A 25,842-nucleotide genomic window follows, 5' to 3' on the forward strand; every position below is an offset into this window, starting at 1 on the left:
ACACTTGTTAAAGTGTGTTTTTGTCCGGCTCCTTCAAAGTATGTATTTCCTTTTTAACCTGTGTTCAATACAATTTAACTTCCCCGTGATGTCTCAGTGGTGTTAATACAGCAATGCAGGGGATGCTTATATCAGTATATTAGTTGCTGTTTTACAGTTACTCCATGTTGACTGCAGACTTTTTGCACAATAAGAACCCCTGGTTTTTAACCTTGAACATGTCCATACTGTGTTTTTTATATGCTAGAAGGTGTATCATGAGTGAAATAAGCAGTCAACACCGTGGCTGAGCATTTCCACTTTGGAACTGCAATGAATCAGACAGCCCAGGTTTAATTTGTCACATACCTATTGAACCAATCTCATCAACTTGCAGGATGGGGCTTTCTGAGCTGCAGACAAGCAGTGGAGGGGTGGATAGAGACAACACAGGGACTATTTGCATACTTATACATCCACGGGTACTGAATGAAGGCAAAGGTGCAGAGCTACATCTAAGCCGCTCTAAGGCATTAGGGTTTTTTTTCTTAGAAAAAAAAACGTGTAACTCTTCAGAGTTCACACTTGTACCTTGTGTAGGAACTCTCTCTTTCTGTGACTAGAAGAACACATACTGTGCACATGTAGGTGTGGCCAACTTTTTAGGTAATTTCGTGAACACAAATGCAAGTTCATCTGTGGTGCCGTGGTAAAGTATAGGAGAAATGGATAATTATGTGTGTTATAGTTGACTTCAATCATTGACAATTAAATCAGCTCCTCTACAACCGAGATACTCCCACCAGTGGAGGAGGTAGCAGCCTCAACAGTCTCAGCTGGGAGTGTCACGGGTTTTGAGGGTGCCGAGGTGTTGCATTAGAAGATTGCCTACTGCGTAATGATGTGGACGAACTGCCTGATTCACATCCAATTTAATAGACCAGAGTCAGCCTGATTTTATTATATGATTAACTGAATCAGAAGGTTGCATTTAAACAAAATCTTGTTTTAATTATTTATATAAGTGAGATTAAATACATCGGACATCCACCAAACCTCTCTGGGATTTTAGATACTGTAGGTCTGTTCATGAGCACACCACTGAAAATTGTTTTGCACCGCACAAGTGCATCTTTACTGACACACTGTAGTGCAGTCTAGGTTCATGTTTAGCTACGAAAACAGCAACTCCATGCAAGCACAGAAAAAAGCTCCCTGCACTTTACCATAATGCAAATTCACTTGAATCCGCACATAGAGCAGCTTTGCGCCGGAACCAAAATAGGACACTCTGTGTTATTCTGCGTTTGCAAGTTTCCTGCTATTTTTTTTAGTTTAACTATATACTTAAGATGCGAATGTGCAAAAAATAAAGACAATACACATGTAATTTAAATGGTTGGGTTACTTTAAAAGGTACGTTACAGCCAGTAGATCACACAAAACTGCAGTAGAGCAGTCATTACATGACAAAACACAGCAGTCATTTCATCTACATGAGTAGTAAAAAGAGAAAATACGATTTTACATTTGGGTTATCTTTTAAAGACTAGTTTCCATTTGAAGCCGGTAGGAGCCAGTAGAACCATCTCTTCCCAGTCCCTAGAAGTGACATTCGACTCTTTGTGTGTGTCCCAACAGGTCTGTTGTGATGCCCATCGCCCAGGAGTTCTCCCCGGACGTCGTTCTGGTGTCAGCTGGGTTCGATGCTGCTGAGGGAAACCCCGCACCGCTGGGAGGGTACAAGGTCTCCGCCAAATGTATGCACGGTTCTCCACCACAGACTGAATTGTCTGTCTTCCAATCTTTACCTCAACGGCTTGTTTTTAGCAAGAACTTTACTTTGGGGCCCTTTGGGGATTCTGAGATATTAATAGATTATTACAGCTCCTGTCAAGCATGGACCAAAGAGCAGGATTGTGCCGTCTTCCGTGCCCTACTTCATCACTGATGTAACCATAATTATAGTCATTAGTAGTTGGTACGTTGCTGTGGGAGGATCTAAATGGTAAAAATATATGTATGTTTTCATAGGATATTGGAAATTATAGCAAAACTCTCTTTGGTAAAGCCAGCCAGTGCTCTGATGATTGCAGCTCACCTGCCAAGCTTTACTGGTTTTTGCATGGTTCCTACTTCATGTGAACATTTTTGTGTGTGTGCACCACAGGTTTTGGCTTCCTTACTCGCCAGCTGATGTCTCTAGCAGGAGGTCGTCTGGTTTTGGCCCTTGAAGGAGGTCATGACCTCACAGCTATCTGTGACGCATCTGAAGCCTGCGTCAGTGCACTCCTGGGCAAACAGGTATGGCATACTGGGAAATGCAGTTCTTTTTAGATGTTTGTTTCCGGGTCACCCGACATTGAAAGCATTTATATTCAGTGCTGAAATTTTTTCCAGGGCGAGCGGAATACTTAGGACCCGAGCACCGATAGTGTGAAAGCCCTATTGTTATCCAAGAATTAATATTGTTTTCGTTCCTTATTTTTCTCCGCAAAGAACTGCATTTTTGGCAGCTTTATCATATTTAAAAACTCATGAAAGTTGGTACACCCATCTCTCCTGGCGAAAGATGTCGTATTTTAGTGGAGTCGCGAGTGGGCGTGGCCAAAGGGCTCGCTAGCGCCCCCTACACAGTTTCCCCGGCGGCTACATTTACCTACATGCACGAAATTTGGTGGACTTGTGTATCACACCGAGATGTACAAAAAAGTTACATCGCACCATTACGTCAACTCAACAGGAAGTCCGCCATTTTTATTTTAGTCGCCATTTTTGGCGATTCACACATGTTGTACTTTAACCAACTTCTACAAATTTTGTCAGACCGACTTGAAATTTATTCTGTGCACTCTTAACATGTTTGGAATTAAAAGTTATCATAAGAATTTGTTTTTGTTGATCGGTGTGCCCGTGGCGGCCAAAAAGTGACCTAAAAATTATTTTTGGGTCACTTTTTGCTAAAGTATGACTTTTTTTTCATAATTTGGACAACATGCTAATGTATGATTTTTTTCTAAAGTCATGACAAAGGGGGGGGGGGATTGAAACCCTAATCTTCTTGCTGAGAGGCAACAATGCTAACCACTGCACCACCAATCTTCCCAGGAGTTAGACAGCATTATGACAAATCTTTGGCTCACTGCAACCTATAACTCCACCGTCCACAAATATTAATTCAAATGCGACCAAAATTGCCGCAGACATTCTTTGGATAGTAGATATACATGTTTTCAAGGGGGTCTGCAGTGATATTAAATATCTTCCTGTAATGTTTAGTGTATGCAAAACTTTTTCTGTGGGTTTGCAGGTTTCGGGTTTGTGTTGTAAATGCAGTCATACTAATACCAAACCAAAGGTCAACAATAATACAAAACAAAAACTAAAATAAAAGTTGCCACTTGAGGCATACATGTCAGTTCAGAAAAAGGTCATACTCCTAAAAGTGATACAAAAAAAATTCATACTGTATGTGGTCCAAAATATTCAAAAAAAGGCATGTTGTCCAAAAAGTGACCCAAAATTATTTTTTGTATATAGTATAGCCAGGGCGATGTCGCTAAGTTTGATGTTTCGCCGTGACACAGGAAGTTGATGTTTAAGGTCAAACGATGTTCGAAACTCGCGTCAGGCACCAACCTTCATGAGTTTTTGAAGATGTCAAAGCTGCCAAGAAGAATAAGGAACGAGATCGAGAAATTTTTTTAAATTGCAAGTGTGAATATGCAGATCCTCACGTCCTGCACGTCGGGGAGCCGGCCGCCCCGACCCGCTGGATCCCCGACATGCACCGTGCGACGGCCCGCATATCAGTGCTTGCAGTTTTAATTAGGAACCAATGATTGGGTTTTGAAAGCTCCTGCACAACAAGCAGGGGAACGAAGCATGGACTAGTTCGGCCCGGTATCATGACAAAGCCTGTAATACACCTGTCAGTCCACTAGAGGATACCATGTCAGCATCACATTTTGCCTTGCCTGGGCGTGAAAAGTATTGGCGTGTAAAACCAGGGTCATAGAAAGAAGTCATGAGACAAAGTACAAAGAATGATAAAGTCCTGGTAAGGAAGAGGTCGCGGGTGGTTGGATAAAACAAACACTTAAACCGCGGAGGTCAGCGTTCGAGTCCATGAGAAAGCAAAAGTCAACGTGGATTTCTCTTAAGTAACATAAGTAAGTTATGGACATGATGTAATGTGTTTAACTTGAGTAATGTCAAGTATGGAAAATTACTTATTTTAACCCAAATCCTAATCTTTTCCTAAACTTAAGCACATTGTTTTTCATGCTTAAACCGAAGGCCTCTTACTTTTCACGCGTAAGCGAGTAAAAGCGTGACCCTGACACGGTATTGTCTGGTGGACTGATGGGTGTATTACACGCTTTGGTAAGATATCAGGTTGACTATTTACCCCATTTTTACTTTCAGTATTTTTTCCTATTATACAGTAAAGTTGGTTTGGTTAACAGTGTTCTGCAGAACACTTGATATATCCTCTCAATCACTTCTTTACCAAGTATTTGAAAAAAATTAACTTTCTCCATGGCTGTGTCTCTTCTGCAGGACCAACTGCCAGAGGAAGTCCTCCTCCAGAAGCCCAACGCTAACGCAGTCCGCTCCCTGCAGACAGTCATACAGATACACAGTGAGCAGCACTAGTACCTCATTCAAATGTTCTTTGTGGTTGTTTCATTAAAATGTCATTTAATCCTTTAATAAATCCCAATTGTCATGTTCATTTTCTTGTTCTCTCCCCTCTTATTGCTGTTGTAATCAACACTTGACCCTTGGATATGATATTAAAATCCAAACAAGGTCCAGATTAGTTTGGTATTTGCATTATAATATCAGTAACACATGTGTGTGTGTGTGTGTGTGTGTGTGTGTGTGTGTGTGTGTTGCAGGTCAGTACTGGCAGAATTTGAAGGCCTACAGTGGATTAGTGGGTCTGTCGTACCTGGCTGCTCAGAGTCGAGACTGTGAGGAAACAGATGCCGTCAATGCTTTGGCCTCCCTCTCTGTGGGAGTCCTTTCCAACAAGAGGTACAGCACTCATTCATTAACACACATGCAACCACTCTTTCACCTTACATATTGACACTAACGGTCCCAGATCTCCACTCATGTCTGTTTTTTACACTTTCCTCCAGCCTCTCCGATGAGCCAATGGAGCATGACAGCGACTCCATGTAGGCGACCCCAACCGATCAACCTCACGAAGCACACTTTCAGGAATTGGGCCCCACCCGTAGCCTCGGATCTCCTGCGCTGTCACGTGAACCTGAAGGGGACGGTTTTGAATGACACTGAGCCCCGCCCATTAGCCTTCTTCACACACACACAAACACCCACCAACACACGACGCGGAACCTCTACAGACCTGCCGTTACATGAGCACCTCAATGCTGGTCACCACTCGGCTGAAGCCAGCAGCACTACCTGCAGCTGAGAAACCTTGTGAAACCTCACCAAAGAGCAGTCCAAGTTAATAGACTTTTCACATCTCCTGACTGACAACGGACATTGTGTATGTGTGTGTGGGCGTGGGTGTGTGCTCAGAGGTCCACTGCCACAGCATCGTGACCACAAACTTTTTGTTCAGACGTGGAGTTCAGCTCTGATTCTTCTTGAAGCACTATGTACCAGCAGCTGTTTCGTTGCCTTAACTTTGCCTTAAAGACCGACATCGGGTTCCAGAAGGAGACTTTGGATTATAAATTCTTTGCTCTTTGGTCACATTGCTTCACGTATCAGAGGAAGCAAACGCTGACCAAACGGGATGGAAAAATGACATTGATTGAACCTACTGTATGACATCAGGCGAGAGCTTTTTACGCTTGATGGATAAAATGCAAAAATATCAAACAAAGAAGAAGTGGCCACATCATAAAGAACGAATATGAAAAAAAAAGACGCCGAGATTGTCTGTTTTAATGATGTCATTACACAGTTTAACCACTAAAGAAAGACAACAAAGAACTAACCAAGAGGGGAATGGATGAAAAATGAAGACACAAAATGGACAACTGTGGTTTTGTATAAACAAAGAAAGGGTGATTGTCCTTTGTTGTTTTGTTGCACTGTTCATTCCATAATGTGAACCATGAGAAATTCCAAAGCTCTGGGAAAAAAAAAAAAGAATCCTCTCTGTACATTATTTAAATATTTTTTTTGAAGATTTGGATGAAATGGTGTTTGCTATATTTTTCCCACTCTTCATCAAAGATATGACTCAGCCTTAGGACATGTATGGGCAGCAAATACTGTAGAGTTTTCTATCAAATTAATCTGAAAAGTAGGCAAGATTTTAAGAGCGAGACTATCTTTTTCACTGCTGTTCAGTGTCTTAGACTCACACACATACACAAACCTACACACATGTACAAAGCAGTGACGAACTATTGATGTACCACTAGTATTGAATATTGTATATTATTGTTTGTTATTATTGTTCATTCCGCCGCGGCGCCACTGAGGACCATTGTATTGTTCTATAGCAGCAATACTCTTAATGCACTTAACGGACACCACCCAAAGAAACCTGCCTTAAAACCGCCTGCTCTCAGCAATTGGACTGTGTGAAAGCAACACAAGGGACCAGTACGGACATGTCGCTTTTAAAAGACAAACGTTTGAACCTGTGGATTAAGGTGAACATCACATATGCAGTCTTTTGTATAGTGTTTGAGCTCAGTGACCTGGTCTGAATGTTCTCTTTATTATGAAATGAGTCAGTCTAATTAAAAAACTAACGCATTGTGTTTTGTTTGTTGCTGGAGAAGAACTTGAGTGTTGTTGTTTTTTTTTGTTTCATCTGAGACTCTTTTCTGTAATTGTTCTTAGTAGCAACTTTTCTTGTCATACAATCAGCCTAGACAACGCCACACTGCAGTCCATCCTCTGAGCTCGTATTTGAAGTAGACGTCCTGTTATTCCGGGGTTTTTAGCGCCCTGCTAACGGCGCATGTAAGGGCTCTGCATTCCAAAGGTTTCTTAGTTTGGAGGTTAGTGTGTAGCAAAATAAAGCTTGTGTCTTAGACAGGATGGACCAGTTTAGCTTTTGATTACCAGTACTAATGTTTTTAGATTAGGGCTGCAGATAGTTGAGTCAAATTTGTCTAATTTGTCACCAAAAAAAGTACAAATCTCTGTTATTTTAGAATTGAAACACTAAACTCTCCTGGAACTGAAAACTAATTGACTAAGCAACTCCTTACAAGTTCATTCTCTATAATTTGGTTGGTCGAACAGTGCGATATTATTTTCAACTCTTCTGGTCACATTTAAAGACAGTCAGATTTTAAATGGAGACACGTTGTGGTTTTTGTTTGAAAGATATTTGCTGAATTATCAGCATTCAGGTAGAAAACTACAGGAGTGTTTGTTTTAGTCCGACCCTGGGCACCGTCTGCCCAACAGAAGGCCTCATAGCTTTTACCTTAAACAGAAAAACAGCAGATACCAAAATCTAAGATTTTTGTCGCTGCAGAGGTCCCACTGTTGTTGCAGTACCGCTCTATCCCAGCAGGAATTTCTGAGAAAATCTCTCTTCTTGTTGCTCATAGTATTCTCAGCAGCAAGTGATCGCATCCAAAACAATATGCTGTGTCTGTCTTATACAACATGCCCAGCAGGTGCATGTGGTGTCTATGAAGTAAATGTTGTCTGATGTGTGTGAGTGTGCGAGAGAACGTGTTTGTAATTGCATGTGCACTAGTACATAATGCTCATGTGTGTTATGTACATGCATTTACACACGTTAAAGTGTTTGTGTGTCTGTCAGATACTGTAAATGACCTCTCCTGTATTATATTCCCAGTGGCTGTTTTTTGTTTTTTTTGTCTCATGTAGAGGTCAGTATTGCCTCAACTCTTAATTCCCTTTATTACTTATGTAATTTGTACCTTCTTCTTAAAGCAAGACACTGTAAATAGAAACTCCACGACCAAAATACACGTCACATGTGCCTTGATGCATTGAGTAGTATGTGTATTGGTAACCTTTAACTAACTGGACTTACAGTAACTCTGTATCTCTTAACATGACATTGAAATCTTTGTTTCATTGCTACTCTTTATTATTTACTTGTGTTATTTTTCTTTTAAATTTCCTACCATGTGTATGTATAGAAAGATTGTCTATTTTGGACTTTTTGTCATTTCCTCTTGATTAAAAAAAAAAAAATTCCAGTATCAGTTTGTTTGTTTATGTTTTTATGTTTCCTTTTTGTCCAAACATCATTTATACAAAAGTAGCTCTTTGCATATAGTGTATTCGGGACTTAAATAAGGCTTGATCTATTTACCACAGGAAAATAATGCAAACATTTGTCCACAGTTGGTTGGCTCTGGTTAATCCAGAATGAATGACTTTTTTTTCACAAAAAAGTTAATGTTACACTGACATTAGTTACAATACTTTTATTCTGTTTTTGTCACAAGAGAGCAGGAGGAAGGACCCAAACACACAACTCAGACATAAGGATTCAAGACAAAAAAAAACTTTACTTAAAACTAAATGTTGCAAACAGAGTTCAGGCCATAAGGGGGAAAAAACATGAGGGGAAAGGCAGAGTCCAAAACATAAGAGAAAACAGTCAAAGATAACCATTTGATGTAGTGATGATTTTTACTTTATAAACTGGTAACTTGGAGAGACTGAAGAGCAGTGATTCGCTGGCTGGGTGATTGTTAAGTGACGGCAGCTGCAGCTGATTGGGGAACTGGGAGCAGGTGCGATGGGTGAGGCAGGCAAGGGAGCAATTTTAGAGAGAGAGAGAGAGAGAGAAAGGAGGAGACACACAGGGGACCTCTGGAGGGTAAAGTGAGAGACATGTGGACAACAGTCTGGTAAATATTTCATTGAATTGGGAAAGTATAAAGGGATAAAAGGAAATTATAATGTATTGCCTTTATAAAGCTAAAAAGTTGTTGCCTAAGAGTTACGTGATCAAAATGAGTACAACTGCTGAGTGATAGGATGTGATTTACAGATATTCAAGTCAGCTTATTTACAGCCTATTTTCAAGCTAACTTGTGCAGAATCCAATATAATTGTTAGTTCAATGAATATTTTACACTTGAGATTTGATATTATTGTCAACTGTACAACGAACAACAAAAATTAAATGTATTAAGCAATATCTGACAGTTCAAGTGACAGTCATTGTCTTGCCTGTAGGAGACAGTTATTTGCTCATCTACTTGAACTTTTTTTACAAGAAACTGTACATTTATATAATTCCAGCTGTACAGTAAATTGTACAGGAATTGTTTCTCAGGTTAAATGTAGCTCCTAACAGGCTGAGTTAGAAGAAGCTCTTAAAAATTGGTGCCAAAAGCATGGCTACAGGTGACCACATTTAATTGACCTGAGTGTCCTCATGAGTGTGTTCCAGGGAGCTGATTGTTTTCAGCCTCTAAGCTCACAGGTCTAAGTCTGGCTTTCCCCTGGGGCGCTGGTGTTTCTGGGGGGCGCTGGTGATTGTGGGAGGCGCTGGTGATTCTGGGCAGCGCTGGTGGTGGTGGGGGCAGCGCTGGTGACTCATTGTGCCAGGGTTTCCCTGTAGGCTGGGTTGTAACACAAAGCCATCAAATACGGATGCCTCACCTCAGACTTCATTCCACGCCGTTGGACCCAAATGTTGTGCTACAATGTCATTGCACAGTGCTTTTTAAGCATAACACCAACAACACTAGTCATACAAAGATCCTGTTTGATGATGATTAACTATGGATTCAAGGGACACCTATTTGGGTAATTTCTATGTTTTTTTTTGCCATTTAATTACTTACTGGCTTTAGCTATATACCTTTTAGTTAATTTTTTATAAAGTAATATTAAATGGACACACCATCATGATGGTGTGTGATATCATATTCATCTTTCCTAGCCACACCACATGACATTAATGTGGCACTGACCCCAGCTGTAAAATCTTTAGTGATCAGTGCAGCTCATCATCCTCCCTGAGAAGACACCTGCTGAAAACCTGAGCCCACAGAACAGGCAAACTCCTCCGGTGTGAGTGGAAGACGTTTAATAAAGAGGTGGAGAGAATAGTCGAGGCCTTTTGGATGAAATGTTTTCAAGAACCTCATGCAAAGAATTTGTGGACTGAACCTTTGAGCTGTATACAGTATTGTTTATATCATTGTTCATCCTACTTATTTCTTGACATGTTCAGTATATCAGATTACAAGTTCACCCAAGTTAAAATCAATTAAAGTTGCAGCTAAGCACTGAGGGTGATCATAAACATATTTAAGCCATATCAATGTCAAAATCTATCCATTTCTGTTTGTTTCTATAAATCGTCAAGAAATTAGGATCCAAACCTCTATTTCGACTGCTACTAATTTGACTTTAGTAATCTTATGTCGTCAGTTTTAAAAACGTACCAGGGACCTACGGTGTTTCACCAGACAGACATAGGCAGACCAAAGCTCATGTTTTTATTTCCATGTATGAGGTCTTATAATAATGAAGTGTAAATCAGTTGAGTCACTGCCAAACACATTTATTTTGTATAACTTGACATCATGAAATATGGCCAGTTTACAGTAGTGGATTGTATCCGAGTGCATTTCCTCAAATACTTGAGGTACTGTGCCGTACTCAAGTCACTTAATGTTACTTCACAAAAAAATGTTAGGGAAATATTTGTACTTTTTACTGCACTACACTCATCCAATAGCTTTAGTGTCTGGTCACTTTAAAGGATTTTAATTTTCTCCATACAAAACAAATTAGTTGTTTATAAAATATGATTTCCTCCACAGAACTTGTCAAAAAATTAACTTCCCTTCTGCAACCAACAACAGTAAAATTCTCTCACATTAATCTATCAATAATTACTCATAAAACATAATTTCATATTTAGTACTTTTATGTTTTTAAGTATCTGTGCCTGATTAGTGCCTGATCCCACTTGAGTGTTGATAATTATTAGTGTCGTTTACTAGTAACATTTTAATTTCATTTTATGGTAATGGAGTATTGTTTTACAGTGTGTTTACTTAAAGTTAAAGTACCAATGCAGTGTCATGTATCAAAGCTTTGGGGATTTTACTCTTGCTTAAGTCCGATACAACCAAGGAAACCTGCAGGGCCCAGCTGCATAACTGAAAAGATACAGCTACAACTTATAGTTTAGGCCCAAACAGGCTATAAATATTCCCACAGCCCTTAATTGCACATTAACATGTTCTTCTTGGAGGAATTAACTGTTCCTGACTGACCAGGCAAAGGCACACAGACCTCGTTAAAGAAAACAGAGAGAGAGAGAGCGCAGGGGAAGGAGGGAGGAAGGGAAAACAAGAGAGACAGTTTAACAAGAGAAACAGGAGACAAAGAGGGTGTGGTGGCAGCATAAATCTTTGCAGCATTCATCATCCAGTTTTAGCAAAAACAACAATAACAACGTCCAGAAAAGGGTTCAAGATAGTTTTATTTTTCAGACAAATATGTGCGCAGTATGTATCGGCATCTTATTGTCCAGGGATTGTTCTGCCTGTGGTATTCATAATCAGTCGTACTGCATCAGTGCCACTCATTTTTGTAAAGCATCACACTCTATGTAATTCAAGTAAATGCTCATAGAAAACAAAGTCTGACCAATCTCTGTCCAAGATTGAAGTCTTGCTTTGACAACAGAGTCTCCTACAGTAACAGCTTTGATATACATTGCCATAGTATGGAAAGAAAACAACACAAATCCTCTTCCAACTCGACTTGTATTGTTAATTTCTTCTTAATAAACAAGATCTCTCTATTGGTTTAGTTAATCCTCTTTCGCTATGTCACGTGCATCCTGATCAAGTTGTCTTTAATACATTCTTAAATAGTAATTTTTATTCAAAAGTGTGTTATCGAAAGTTTTCTTTTTGCATCAAAGTCAATATGATTAAAGAGAGAGCAGAGATCGCAGTCACTTTACACAGCAGCTGGAAAGACGGAAAGCAGACATGTTACTGCGGCAACCACATATATTCATTGAGAGGTCATGGGGGTCAAAGTAGGCACATTTTAATGTGTTTCAACAAGGATGTCGGACAATTTAAAATCCCAATTTCTGCATTCAAGTAACAAGGCCATTAAAGAGGCACTGACTAAAATTTGAATTACACATTTTCTAAAGTGCCACAGGAGGTAGAGAAGCCATTAAAAATATTTGTTATCTTTCTTTAAAAAACAGAATAAAAATGTCCCTTGCTCGATTAAGGCACTCTTGCTTCCCTCAATTTATATAGAAAATGCAGAGGGGCTGTTTTTTTTTTTTCTCTTTGTTGGCCCAGAAATGAATTCTTTTCAAATGTCAAGTGTCTTCTAACATGTCAGTGAAGTTTAGCCTTCGCAGACCACACTGTGCTGACTGTGGGGCTCAGTGAAAACCTTCATAAGTCTTCACAGGAGCTGGAAACATTAGCCACCTCCCTGGGACACTCTAATGATAGGTTGCTGGTCTTCGTGCATTTTGGCAATGAAGGAAGAAATGGTTTGTCATGGACATGTACTGGAACTCAACAGCATGTGGACCCCAGTGCAGGTGATGTTATTTACATGGTGTTAGTTCTCTTCCTTGTAAAACAAAAATCAAGAATACAAGAAAACGGTATATCATTTGGTAATGGTGTTGACTTATGAAAAAAAACTAGTACCCAATACATGTGGAGAGTGGGTTCGTGCGCAGAGCTACACCTATGCATATGTGCACATTTGTGTGTATAAATCAGCTCTCACCTCCTCCATCACTCCCAGTGGTTTATGGGAGCCCAGCGGGGAGCCACATCAGCCTCCCCTTTGATGGTGACACGCATGATTCATGGCTTTTAGAGACCGTTTGTTTTCATTACGCCTCCTCGTCAGCTCGCTGTAGCTGTATCACGGTTTCGTGCAACGCAAGCAAATTTGGGCCAGAATGAGAGGAAAGAATTTCAAGAGGAGAGTTTTTTTGGCACTCGAAGAAACAAAAGGGGCTTGGTTTTGGCATGAAGGGGAGAAACTTAAGGCAGGATGACGGCTGCCCACGGTTACTTTTTCCACTGTCGTTTTGGGTTCAGAGGTGGTCAGGGATTCATAAAATGTCAGTCTTGGAAAATTGGGTTTTGAAAGGGTATGGAAAAGTCAAAGGTCCAATATCTGCCGAAACATCCAATTTTGTCTTTCCAGCTCTGACTTTCCTTCTTCCTCTATAGTTGTTTATATATCATACAAAATCTTACACACGTGCTATCCCGCGGCAGAAATAAAGTTAATTAAAAACACTACATGTAACGTTTAAAAGTGGTTAAAAGTGTGCATACCTCTGATCGTGACGATGGTATTGATGACTACAATACTGATCTTGGTTAAGATGATAAAAACAAGGGTGGTGATGTTGAGGAGGAAACCAGCTGTCACGCTTCAAAACCTGAGAAAGCTGAAGGGTCAGAGGGCTCCGGCGCAGTGAGCCGGGCTGTCATGTGGAGGCAAAGTTAACCATCAGGTTGATGAACAGAATGAATGTTGAAGGAAGACCGGCTGTTTTTGTCTGTCACCTGTCCTGGCCTCCGTTCTGATCGATGTAAACACAATACACGTATAGTAAAAGCAGTCATACCTTGAGCACAATGTCCCTGTTGGTATGCATTTTTTGATTGCTACCATTGGCAACCATGAGCAGTAATATCTGGTTTTGACAAAGCAAAACAATGGAATCCAAATATCCATAGTTACATCTGATATGTGGCTTAATGACAACGAAAACTACGACTTTCGTGAGGCAGTGGTGGCTTGAAAATCAGCTGCATCCAATTGCTCACATAAAATTATCAACATCTCGTCAAGTCTTTCCATTGAGGCAAACAAATGGCCTTAACTGAGGAGTGAAATAGTGCGAGTCCATTGGTGAGCAGACACAGTTCAGACATCTCCTCAGCCAACCAAGTAAATAATATGTCCCTGTCATGAGGAATTCATTGTATATTTCAGGGCTAGTGACCAGCAGACATGGTTGACCAGGCCCCCTCCATCCTCCAGACAGAGAAGGCGTAGCTCAGTCTCTCATGGGCCAGGTAGTTACATCCAGCAAGCTTCGAGTCCATCTCGTCACTCTGCAGAACCTGGTACAGAAAGTCAATGTAGCGTGATGCCAACTTGAGAGTCTGAATCTTGCTCAGTTTGTCAGAAGGGAGCGTTGGGATTATTTTGCGAAGTGATGCGAAAGCATCGTTCAGAGATTGTGTCCGTTGGCGCTCTCGGATGTTGGCAATGACCCGCTGGCCGTGTGGGTCCTCAAGGGTTGAGAGACTTCCGGGACTAGGACCAGGGACAGGAGAAAGGGACGGGCCTGAGGAAGGTGGCCGATGCTGAGGACTCGTCTTGTGTTTTTTAGGTCCGGTTGTGGTGTAGATCTGGATGTCATCCCCTGGCTTGCCCTTGCCGTCGTCTGCTGATGTGGTAACTGTGGTAAGGTGGTCCTCCATTAGTGAGCCCATCTGCCGTTTGCGCCTGGTGACCCCCGGTGTTGCTACAACGACGGGACAGGCATTAGAAAGCGGTCTTCCCGTGTTCTCCTCGCTGGAAGCCACCCCTCCCTCAGGGTGGTCATCAGCACACTGCTCCTCCTCTCTCATGCTTGGCCACGTTTTTTTTCTGTCTTTTCTCTTCTTTGCGTGACTGTGTCCTTCACTCCTCTGAATTTCTCCAGTTTCCTACAATCTGTGCCTCTCCACTCCCCCTCTCCTTCTCACACAGCTTTCCTCTGATGTGTTTGTCTTCAGGAACTCCCTCTGCTCCGTCGTGCGGTTCTCTGACCTTCTGCTGTGTTCGTCTTCTTCTTCTTCTTCAACCAACTTTTTACATTATTACGTCCAAACATGCCAAGCAAAAATGGATGACTATCCAGCACTCGGTTTTGGATTGCCACTGTTTTTCTTCATCCACACATGGAAACCTGTCAAAGATGTCTCTGTCAGTGTTTGTACGACAAACCAGCAAACCGGACTGTTTTCATGTTCCCCTCCTGAAGCAGCATGTGAAACAACAGCAACCTGAATCGGACTTTTTAAAGGGGGGGAACGGTGACGCTTTCAGCTGCCCACCCATCTGACTCACTGATTGGTCCGAACGGCTGTTTTTTCTTGGCAGTTGAGGTTAAGACAACAGGAAGAACGGATCTTAAGTGATTGGTCCGATCAAAAGGGGATGAGGCGGAGACAAAGGTGCGTCGTACAGCCAACCAAATCGAACCGTTGTGACGTTTTGCTCCTTCTCCCAGAAGTTGCCCAAGTTTATGGGTTCCAGATTTCTTCCAAAGCCAGTTCCTACCATCCCCCCCTCTTTCTGCCTGATTCTATGTCATGTCTTCTCCTCTCCACAGTTCAGCACCGCCATCGGTTGCTTTCAATAATGTTCAGAGGAAGGAAAACAAAAAAAGACTGTGAATAAAAAAAAAAAAAAGCTCCACAAATGTTTGTTTTTGATTTGAAAGTTGGACAAAGTTCATCTACTGTTTTTCTGCCACATGCTTGTTCTTTCTGCTAGAAAAATTGTGAAATCATTTTTTTCAACATATAACATTCCAGGCAGATGGAGTAATTGTTTGAGAATTTGAGGGAAATGATTTTTTTTTTTATGGTTTATTTTCTGTTGGGTAAAAAAAAAAGAATATTATTATATAACGGAGGCAAGTCTGCAATCATTATAGATAAATGATGAATAGAAATGGCTGTTTATGATACTTGCAAAAATAAATGTGAAAATACAATAACAGTCCTTTTACCATGATAGGGAAACTATAAGACAATAAGATGTCATCAGTATAGGCAAGTAATAAAAGACAAAAAAAAAAGTGTCATTCATTAATTTAGAAAAATTAACTAATAGTAAAAGAATTTTCTCAAAGGGTTATTGTTTGTGAAACAACAAAGACTGTGTTTTATTTTACTGGCAGTAACTTGGCTGCAGTTTCTAAACTCAGATCTGGAGGGAGGAAAGAGTTGGCATTCAGTCAGCACTGCAGCACTGAGGTATAATCACAGCATTAAGGAAGGAATGAGTGCTGTGAATCAGAGGGAGGTCAGTGGGATGTTTTGTTACTTCATCCACTGCAGCTACAACAAGATCACACCTTGGTCCGGGTCCAACGTGGGCTTCGCTCTCCAGATTTTCTGGGTGAGCCTCCAGCATGGCCCACAGCCACACCCCCACAAGAGAAGAGTCTATTGTTAGCGTTTTGCGTGTCAGATTTGAGATGCTTCCCTGTGATGAGAACACTTTCTATCAAACTGGTTCTTGACAGGAACAGTTTAGACACAGATCTGGAACATCTCAAAGTCTCTCCACAGTCAACTGAAAGGTGGCTCGAGTCCACCATCAGAATAGAAGCCCCTATTGTCTAACCACAGATGGTTTCACCTCTCTGATGCACACACCACTGCTCTGCCTTACTGTGTTGCTTTCTGCCACAACAATTTGTTCTCATATGTGTTTATATAACCAGTATTCAAACACATTTTCAAAGAAAAGTTGCCAGAGTCAGTGATGTCTTCATCCTCATGTCCTCCTCCTTCTATAACCTGTACAAATCTAATGGGACAAGCCTCCACACAGTGTCCACGTGTATCTACAGTGTAACAGAGTTGTGGTCGTCTGCCATTGTAAACCCATTATAGACTTAGATGCTACTAACAAGAGGTTGTGCTTCTCTATTGCTTCTCCAGTCTTTGTGCTTGATACAGACGCGTGGAGCTTTGATGCTGCAACACTGAATGGAAAAAAAGATGCTAGTCAAAGAGAAGGTGGTGACCAAATCTAAGGATAGATTTAAGATTCATTTGTTTTTGATTTGACATCATTTTGTTTACAAAGACATCTGCATTTGTCAGTAACTTGAAGAGCTTGCGCTGATCCAACAGGTACACAGCCCACCTGACCAATGCAGTGACCTTAACTGCAGCTGCTGCCTGGTGTTACAACTGCAGTCGTATCTTTCTGTTTTGTAACCATGACAACCCACAATATAGGGGCCCAGGACAGAGCATGGTGCAGGGGAGTCATTCATTTCCCTCATGTTCCAACCAGCCACTCCTCTTTCCACTGCACGCATGCACCTGCAGCATCTGCCGTGCTGACCAATTTAACTGTTCATAGGAGTTTGTCGGAGCGGCCTTACATTTCTTTCGATCTGGTTTTCTTCTGTCTCCTGAAACTAAATTTAACTCTCTTCAACTTAACTCTATAAATAATGGTTAAATAAACAGATATAGGTCCCCTTCATGTGACATCTCAGCCACACCTTCCAATTTGTTAATAGGTCTAAAGTACACATTCTGTATTTGTGTTTGTATCACGTGCATGCAAATGAGCATGCAGTAATTTAATACTGATGCAAATTTCTGCAGGCTGCAGAAATATGCTACCAAATGAGAGGAAGAAGACTGCTTGTCCATGTAAATATGGATTTAAATAAGACTTGATTTGTAGTTGTTTTTTTTTGTTGTTTTTTTGTTGTTGTTTTTTAACTTCACACCCACGGATTCACCTGTTCCCCTTTCCCAGTCATTCCCTCATCATTTATATCAGCCGTTTCCATATGCTGCCTGACAGATTGTCAGCCTTTGCTTTTAAAAGTCTTCTAGCTGAAGTGAGTTTATGCCTGCCTGCTTAGGTACCGTAACCTCCCCCTGTCCTGGTAAGCTGTGGATTTTCATGTTGCATGAGAACTAAATTCACTTCTAATTTTGTCTGCTGGACTTAATTATAATGTGTTTATCAGACCTTTTTCCACAGAAAAATTGTTAAAAGACAGAAAACCACAACAATGAGCTGAACGATTTCACATCATCATGTTAGTCATTATGAATACAAAGAAATTGTAAGGGCCGCATGAATTTTGAAAATCTGTAGTTTGAAGAGAGTAACAGTTTCTCAAACGTTATATGACACAAGTAGGCATGTGGTCATACTGATCAAATTAATACTAAAACAATCAGTCCGGTGTTGAATGACTAGAAGTATTTACATCAGAATGTCTGAGTTAATGTAACAATCAAACTCTACACAATGCTTTCAATTGTTGTTGAAATTAGCGTCCATAAACACTCCTGAGCAGAGACCGCTGTCAAAGTGGCCGAATCCTTTTCATGTTCTCCTTAAAGAATCCGTCGTCTCTGTGGGTGAAGGGACACCTGTGATGGATCAATGCTATTTACATATCACAGCTCCACTGAAACTATTCCTTGCTTGCTAAAAAATAAATACCTGCGAGCCATAAGAGTGCTGGAAAATGGATATCAGCTCTTGATATAAACACACATTTATTGGGGCAAGGTAGTGGGGAGGAGGAGATCATGTTCACAATGCTTCGTCTTGTATGGGAAGGCCCCCCGGAGGCCGACTGTGTCTGGAAAGAGGGGGAAGAACGCCGGACCTTGTCTGTTTGAACTGCATGCTCAAATGAGGACTTAGCATAAATATTTCCACCAAGAGAAATGGGAGAATGTTATCACATGCAGAGCTTGTATATACACACACAGCTGGCACACACATGCTTGAAAATTCATGGGGTAACAATGTGGCATGCATTTAAACAGAAACAAAAGTGAATCTCATTCTCCACGTGACAGCTATAAAATTGCCCTGTATTTGAACAACTTGGTAGATTGTTTATCTAACATCCAAAATATGTCAAATTTTACTCAAGTACAAGTTCATATTTGTTGCAGGGCTTGAATTGGATTACACAGTGTGTGATCAGTATAGTTTCTTCTCGTGGCTAGACAAATGTATTGTACATTTTCCTACTGTGTTGTCTTGTTCCATTTTCGAGTAACAATTATAGTTTGTGGTCTAAACACGGTTGGCAACAGTTCTAAATGTTAAAAAAAAAAAAACACAAAAAAACGCTGAGAAATCACCCAACCCTGCAGGTTCCCTTCTGTTTCACACTATTTTAGCTTGTTTTGGTTTCATTTTGAGTACAAATAGCCTATACTTACTTAAAACATGAATAAACCAATGAGGCAACAGTAAACTCAAACCACCTCAACCGCTCCTCACAAGAAATCCCCTTACTCCTTAAACTCCTGGTCCTGTGTTCTGCTTCTGGGTACTTATCCAAGTGAAACTTAATAATTATGGCTCTGCGTTCTCTGAACCAGTTTTGGACACACATGCCCTATTTAAAAAAAACAACACACAGCGTTTTCCAAAAATTTATTTCCTATTAAAGATTTTTTTTCCCCTGGAAATATTCATACAAAATTTAAGAAGCACGTCTCATTTAGTGTGTCTTATTTGTCCAGTATAGTGACACAGTTTGGCAGTTGTTCACTGGGTCACATGGACCTGGAAGCTATGGCAGAAAAATGCAGATTTTTCCATAATATAAAATTGAGGAAGCACGAAATGCCAATATAGGTGTGTCTTATCTGTCCAGTGCACAATTTGGCATCAGTTTGGAGTCTATGAAAAAAAAAATATTTTATTCAACTTTGTCAGGAAATGTCACGTTTTAAAATGTTCCATGTTCTATGTTGGAATAATAATTTTAAAAAAGTTCAATAAAGCTGAGTTAAAAAAATATCTTCTATTCAAATATTTATCTAAATTAAATTCACATTAGCTATCAATACAGATGTGCTACATGAGACCAATTTACATCATTTCAACCAATCCAAATTCAGACGGAGGTATTGAAAATTATATCGTTTTTTTATTTTATTTTTTTATTTATTTATTTATTTGTTTGTTTGTTTGTTTGTTTGCCATTCAAACGCCGATTTATTGACAGTCAAGCAAGAGCGAGGTCAGCGAGCCGTCCTCTTACTGCCAGCTCTCGGTGAAGCTGCGTAACAACACGCCGCCGGATCAAGAGTGAATGTTTGTCGGATATCAAACATAAAAAAACCCAAACTTCACTGGTGTCCAGCAGATGGCGACGCTCGACTGCTGTGAAGAGACTGTAAAGAACTGCGTCTCCACTTCTTCACTCTGAAATGTGTTAAAACGCGGAAAACGTGCAGTGCAACATGAAGGTTACATGAGCTGCACCACCATCGATGGCGTCAGGTTTGCGTTATAATGACAATCGTACGAATGGCGAAAAGAATATCCCCTTACTTTGAAAAAAATGGAAACGGAAGTTGCGCATTTCGTCGTCCGGCGAGATCCACGCCAGCTGGTAGCTATCCCTCGCAAGCATGGATGACATGGAGATGTGGCCCGAAGTAGAGAAAGCAGCGACAGAGAAGAGACGCGAGCTGGTGTTACAGGGTCTTGTCGTTGACAAGAGGATCTGCTCCAACGGGGGACTCACTTCCTCCGTCTATTCCCTGGTGCTGCTGAACTACCTGGAAGTGAGCCAGTGCCCGAGTTTGACAGCGATCCACGAGGACGTCCAACATCTGACAAACCTCCAGAGCCTCATCCTGTGCAGGAACAAGCTCGCCTCCGTCCCCAATGTCATCGGCAAACTGAAGTCTCTGAAGGTCCTGGACCTCTCGGTCAACGACCTCAAAGTTTTACCGGAAGGGATCGCCGAGTTGAAGGAGCTGAACACGCTCAACGTGAGCTGCAACAGCCTGCAGGTCCTGCCGGAGGGACTCGCTCAGTGCGCCAAGCTCTCCTTCATCAACGTCTCCAAGAACCGCATCGCCGGGTTCCCAGCTGATCTCTTCTCCGAGCGGCTGGACCTGCTCAGCACCTTGGTGGCCTCCGACAACTTGGTCGAAGAGCTGAGTGGAGACATTCACAAGCTAGCAGCTATAAAGGTGAGCCGAACTTCAGCCACAAACATGTTGTTTGCTGTCAACAACTACACAAACCGAACCACGTTCATCCACTCACGTCACGTCATCGTCAAAGCGCGCATTGTCCTCCACGATGGGGATGTGTGTTAAAACAATATAATCCCTTGGAGCGCATCAAATATACACCGAATTTAAGAGAAGCTGTCACTATTTGGAGTATTTATCTTAAATTGGAGTTTCCGAGGTGTCTTGCTTGCTAATATGCAATACAGCACTAAATTGTGAGAATTTCAAATGGAGTTTGGAGGTAACCTCAATGCCAGAGAGAGAATAAGATATCCACCCATGTCTGCTTAAGTGTAATATAATGTTTTTTTTCCTCACGTTACATTTTTAGTGTTTGGGGATTGCTGATGCTCAGACTCAGCTCCTGCACCCGGTTTTATCTTCTTCATCCTGTCTTTGTAGGTGCTGGATCTCTCTAACAACAAGCTGAATGAGATCCCCTCAGAACTGAGCGACTGCTCCAAGCTGAAGGAGATCAACTTCAAAGGCAACAAGCTGAACGACAAGCGTCTGGAGAAGATGGTCAACGGGTGCCAGACCAAATCCATCCTGGACTACCTCAGAGGGAAAGGAAGGAAGACGCAGGGAGAGGATGGAGGCGACGGTGACGGAGGACGGGGCGCCGACAAGAAGAAAAGGCAGCAGCAGAGGAAGAGGAAGGAGAAGACGGCAGACGAACAGGAGGAAGAGGACGAGCTGAACAAGATGGTGGTGAAGGTTCTCCACATTTCGGAAGCTCCCACTGAACTCACGGTCAAAGTGAGCGCAGAGGTGAAGGACGTTCGGCCATACTTGGTGTGCTGCGTGGTCAGAGGCATGAGCCTGAAGCCCGGGAACGCTCTCAAACGGTTCCTGATGGCTCAGGTAAGATCAAAACCTCCACGCGGGCGTTAACGGTGTGAACTCGCGACACAACCGAGTGAGTAACGTCGTCACCAAAAAGAGTCCCGTTTGTTTTTCTAGACGAAGCTCCATGATGACCTGTGTGGTAAAAGGACCATCGCAACCATTGCAACTCATGATGTGCAGCTTCTCAAAGGTCCCCTGGTGTACGGAGTCAAACCACCGACCCAGCTGAAGGTACGCTGTTGTTGAAGGGTTGATTACTTTCACACTGGTGTTGGTGTTTTGTTCCGCTCCCTCGGCGGTACGTTCTGTTTGTCGCTTATCTTTAACAAAAAAAAAAAAAACATCAAAATTTCACACAAATACTTTGGTGTGCGTTAGATTGTGGCGCTGGGTCGGAAGGAGATGACGGCCGTGGAGCTGGTGAGACACCTCCAGGTAGAGGCTGAGGAGCTGAGGAAGCAGAAGAAGAGGCAGAACGTCACCGGCCTCCACAAGTCAGTACTGCAGCTTTAACTTTGTCCCAGCAAAGATGTGAAAGGTCCCTTTTTGTTAACGGCGAGCCGAAGGACTTCGTGTTGAAGACGCATACTTACAGCTTTTCAAAACAACAGCATTGAGGAACACTTGACATTACAGCCATACTTATGTGAAACTTACTTGCTGGGTTTGAACACCTGAGGGCGGTATACGCATGTCAGACCGACAGCTTCAGTCTGATTACTGCAACTTCAAACAACAGGCGATATCAACACGTTAACCTGAACACAGTAGCAAATCAAAGGCTCGCATTATTGATCTACTATTCTGACGACGTGATATTTAAATCTGACGACCTATAAAAGCACATTTATTGTTGTTCTTTGTCGAGGTACATTTGCTTTAGACCTTTAACAGCATCGTTTCTGTCAATTGCTCCTCCAGTTTTTTTTGTTTTTTTTTTACAGATACTTACAGCTTTTGCAAGGCAAGTCTCTCTATCCGTGCCTCGTGGACGCAGAGGGACATGTGATCTCATTCCCACCGATTACTAACAGTGAGAAAACCAAGGTGTGTGGAGGCATTTTCTTCCTGAATATTACAATTGTGTGCTGCCAAACAATAAGACATTTGACTCGCATATTAACTCGTGTTTTGTGCCATGTTTTCCTGATGCAGCCCGCTCTGTTTGTTGGCGTCTTTTCTTTATAAAGCAGAAATAACGACTTGATCTTTCTTGCACAGATTAAAAAGACGACCAAAGAGTTGTTCTTGGAGGTGACGAGTGCAACCAGCCTTCAGACCTGTAAAGATATTATGGATGCTCTGATTGTAGTAAGCCTTTCTTCATCTCTTTTTCTATGTTGTGTAAGAATAATTGTTGCGTATTACAGCTTGGAAAGTATCAGTAAATGATGTGAAACTGGTGCATGAAATATGTGGGTGGACTAAGAAGTGGTGAGACTGTTCCCGTAGTGCATGAACGTGCACGGAGCAGGTTGAAGCAATAACCTTTGTGAGTAAGTACTTTAATTCACGTTGATTGATTTAACATCAGCTCCTGACTGACACACGTTTTTGAGACCACTGCTATTGGCGTGTCTGCGAGTCCTCAATGCACCTGAAACTTGAGCTGAACGCGCGCGATAAAGTTTGTTTCAAACGTTCGGGAAACGGAAGGAAGCAGCAGGGAGCCAAATCCGAGGAGTAAGTCTGGTAGGAAGCAACGATTGTGTTGTCGCGGTGAGAAATGTTTTCAACGTGCTGCGAGCACGGAGTTTCATTTTGGAGATCCCAACTATAGCATGAATGCCACAGCTCAGGTCATTTGCGCCAAGCGATTTCCCTCGAATGCTTCAGAACGTCGCAGTGGCGCTCGGTGTTGACGGTCTGAATTTATGGTTCACAACCGAGCGTCAAAGTAAACCCTCCTGGTTTGCTTCTGACCCGACTTTTTGAGTCATTGACTGACATTCTGCCCCTCTTGAAATTGACCCGACTCATTGCTTCATTGCTGTAGGCTCTCTGAAACATTTCAAGGGTCTCCGTTGCCGACTTCCCGAGATTGACATCAAATTGAATGTGTATCCTCTGCTCGTGTCCATGCAGAAATTGCCAATGTGCCCGAAACTGCCGTCACAAAAAAATGTGTGTTGACGTTGATCAAGTGGCGAAACTTACTCATGAAGGTGACCACTTCCTGCCGTTCTGTGCACATCTCAACTGTTCGTTCCACCTTCGTATCTTGTGATATTTTGTCCCGAGGGTGCCAGTAGAGGAAAAGCTCATGAAAAGTAAGGAACTCAGTAAATGTAATGGCTACATTTGTGAGCAAGTAAAACTTTCGCAATGATCTCGGCTCTACAGTAAAGATGCAGAGGTTTATTTGGATTCATCCTGGTGATCATACATTTGCACAGCTGACTTCGTGGTAGTGTGTTTAGTAGTTGATGAGACACAAAAGATTTGAACAGATGAATTGACATTGCAAAGTCAATGTCCTGCTGCCAGTACGGCCTGATCCTGATCCCGATCCTGATCCCGATCCTGATCCTGATCCTGCACGGTCTGTTCAAGGGAAACGGTTTACCTCATTCAGTTTTAAATCCCCCGCAGTGTAAATGAATGTTTTGCTCGTTCGAGGCGTTTCATTACTTTTGCACCGTGGTGAGGATGATACTCTTGCAGAAGGTTTTCAGTTGGAACTAAGAGGTTTTGGGGAAGAGACAAAAAGAAGAAGTGCGCTCACCACAATGTTGCAAGTACACAGCCAGACCTGGTGCAGCTTTTCAAAATCACAGAATTGCTTCATTGCTCAAAGTACAAGACAGTCAGACTTCAGAGTTGATCCTTTAACTTGGGTTCTGCTTTAAAATTGCTCAACTTTATCCCAGTTGTTACCGTTCACTGCAGCTCAATAGCATTGACGTGTCCCAAATCCACACGACATACCGGGAATGTGACAAGGAAAGCTGGCTTTGGACACTATTTTCCTGAAATTAAACCCATAAGGAAATGAAGGAGCAACTATATGCCACATGTTTACACTAGAGCTGCGGTTGAGACGGAGCCTGAAAGATTCAGGAAAACAATTAAAACGGTTGAAATCTTGAGAAGCAGCATCTCTTTAAAGTTGAATTGGAATTTGAGTGACCTTCCACATTCACAGGTTGATTGACGCCTGACATCAGTCATCAAGAGTACTACTTCCTGAATGTTTGTTGTTGTTTTTAGTATATTACCAGCTTTAACCACATACTACAACACTTGTTTATAACACGTTATTTTTTTTAATGGCGACTGCCACGGACCTCAAGTTCCTGGGAGATATTTTTGAATAAAAGCCATCAAAGAAAACGGAGACAATCGCTGAAATTAAAGAGGAAATATTTATTTCTGCTATTAAATTTAAGGTCACAGTGTCTTGTGCTGCAGGTTTTTGTATCACACCGCATCACACGCAGGCGTTTTAACTGGCCAGTCCTGTTTCCTCACAGAAAATGGCCGAGTTGAACAAGTTCACGGCAGAGCACCAGGAGGAGGCGGGGTCAGACGGGGAAGGGGACGGCCCACCGGAGCACGTCGCCAGCAGCGACGCCTCCAGCCAGCTGATCATCCAGCAGGTGCGAACAGTGGACCAAGACGGGAACCTGAAGGTCGTCTACCCGTCGAAGACGGACCTCTCCGATGACATCAGCAACTTGACTGTCATCTGGTAATTCGTGCTTTGGATTTCCTCCGATGTTTACATTCACATGCTACAATAAATCCTTTTAACAGATTAGCATTGGGGGACATAAAGGCTAATTTCGATGACGTCCTTTCACTTCAGATGGTGCAGACATTTTTATTTTTTTTTGAGTGTGTGATCACGACAACACCCAACAGCAGTTTGATTTTGGTAAAATCTCACATTGGTAATGTGTTGTTTACAGACATGAACTTTTCTGATCAATGTACAGATGTTTGAACCACGTGTAAGCTAACAGTTTGCTAAATCCTTCTGCTATTTCCTGGACAGTACATGAAGCCACTCATCATATACTGTAATAATATCCTTATATTGTGTCATAAACTGAAGACAACTGGTCATCGACCGTTTACTTGGACTAGTCCCTTGTATGTATTATTGGCAGATGTCTTTGAATATTTGTCAACGGACAGTATTGCCTTTTTCCCTTTAAACACAATGTCGAATTAGGATTTAATAAACCTCACCTCTGAATTAATTGGTTGTATT

At 41.8% G+C, this 25,842-nt stretch overlaps 3 protein-coding genes across 9 annotated transcripts in view; 2 read left to right on the top strand and 1 right to left on the bottom strand.

The window, feature by feature from the left end:
• The window catches only part of hdac7a (histone deacetylase 7a), a 65,842-nt gene extending 57,674 nt beyond the window's left edge, over positions 1 to 8,168 (top strand). For all 7 annotated transcript variants that reach the window (XM_069140967.1, XM_069140966.1, XM_069140968.1 and 4 more), the window contains 5 exons: positions 1,621 to 1,739; positions 2,150 to 2,283; positions 4,543 to 4,624; positions 4,884 to 5,022; positions 5,130 to 8,168. In XM_069140967.1, coding sequence (XP_068997068.1) covers positions 1,621 to 1,739; positions 2,150 to 2,283; positions 4,543 to 4,624; positions 4,884 to 5,022; positions 5,130 to 5,172 — 517 coding nt within the window. In that variant the 3' untranslated portion in view covers positions 5,173 to 8,168. The remainder of the gene's footprint in view (positions 1 to 1,620; positions 1,740 to 2,149; positions 2,284 to 4,542; positions 4,625 to 4,883; positions 5,023 to 5,129) is intronic.
• A 5,489-nt stretch (positions 8,169 to 13,657) lies between these two features.
• LOC138192992 (twist-related protein 2-like) lies at positions 13,658 to 15,055 on the bottom strand. Its single transcript, XM_069140747.1, has one exon. It carries the CDS (start codon positions 14,592 to 14,594, stop codon positions 13,953 to 13,955), a length of 642 nt encoding a protein of 213 aa, XP_068996848.1. The 5' UTR covers positions 14,595 to 15,055; the 3' UTR covers positions 13,658 to 13,952.
• A 4,907-nt stretch (positions 15,056 to 19,962) lies between these two features.
• On the top strand, positions 19,963 to 25,831 carry lrrc47 (leucine rich repeat containing 47). The gene is made up of 7 exons (XM_069141140.1): positions 19,963 to 20,732; positions 21,180 to 21,641; positions 21,741 to 21,857; positions 22,005 to 22,120; positions 22,571 to 22,673; positions 22,848 to 22,937; positions 25,100 to 25,831. The coding sequence occupies exons 1-7, from the start codon at positions 20,163 to 20,165 to the stop codon at positions 25,319 to 25,321; spliced, it is 1,680 nt and encodes a 559-aa protein (XP_068997241.1). The 5' UTR covers positions 19,963 to 20,162; the 3' UTR covers positions 25,322 to 25,831.
• The last annotated feature ends 11 nt before the right edge of the window (positions 25,832 to 25,842 follow it).

The sequence above is a fragment of the Embiotoca jacksoni genome, unplaced genomic scaffold (genome assembly GCF_022577435.1).
Source record: "Embiotoca jacksoni isolate LCO1_2020_lvr unplaced genomic scaffold, fEmbJac1.0.p SCAF_9, whole genome shotgun sequence".
Classification (NCBI taxonomy): domain Eukaryota; kingdom Metazoa; phylum Chordata; class Actinopteri; family Embiotocidae; genus Embiotoca; species Embiotoca jacksoni.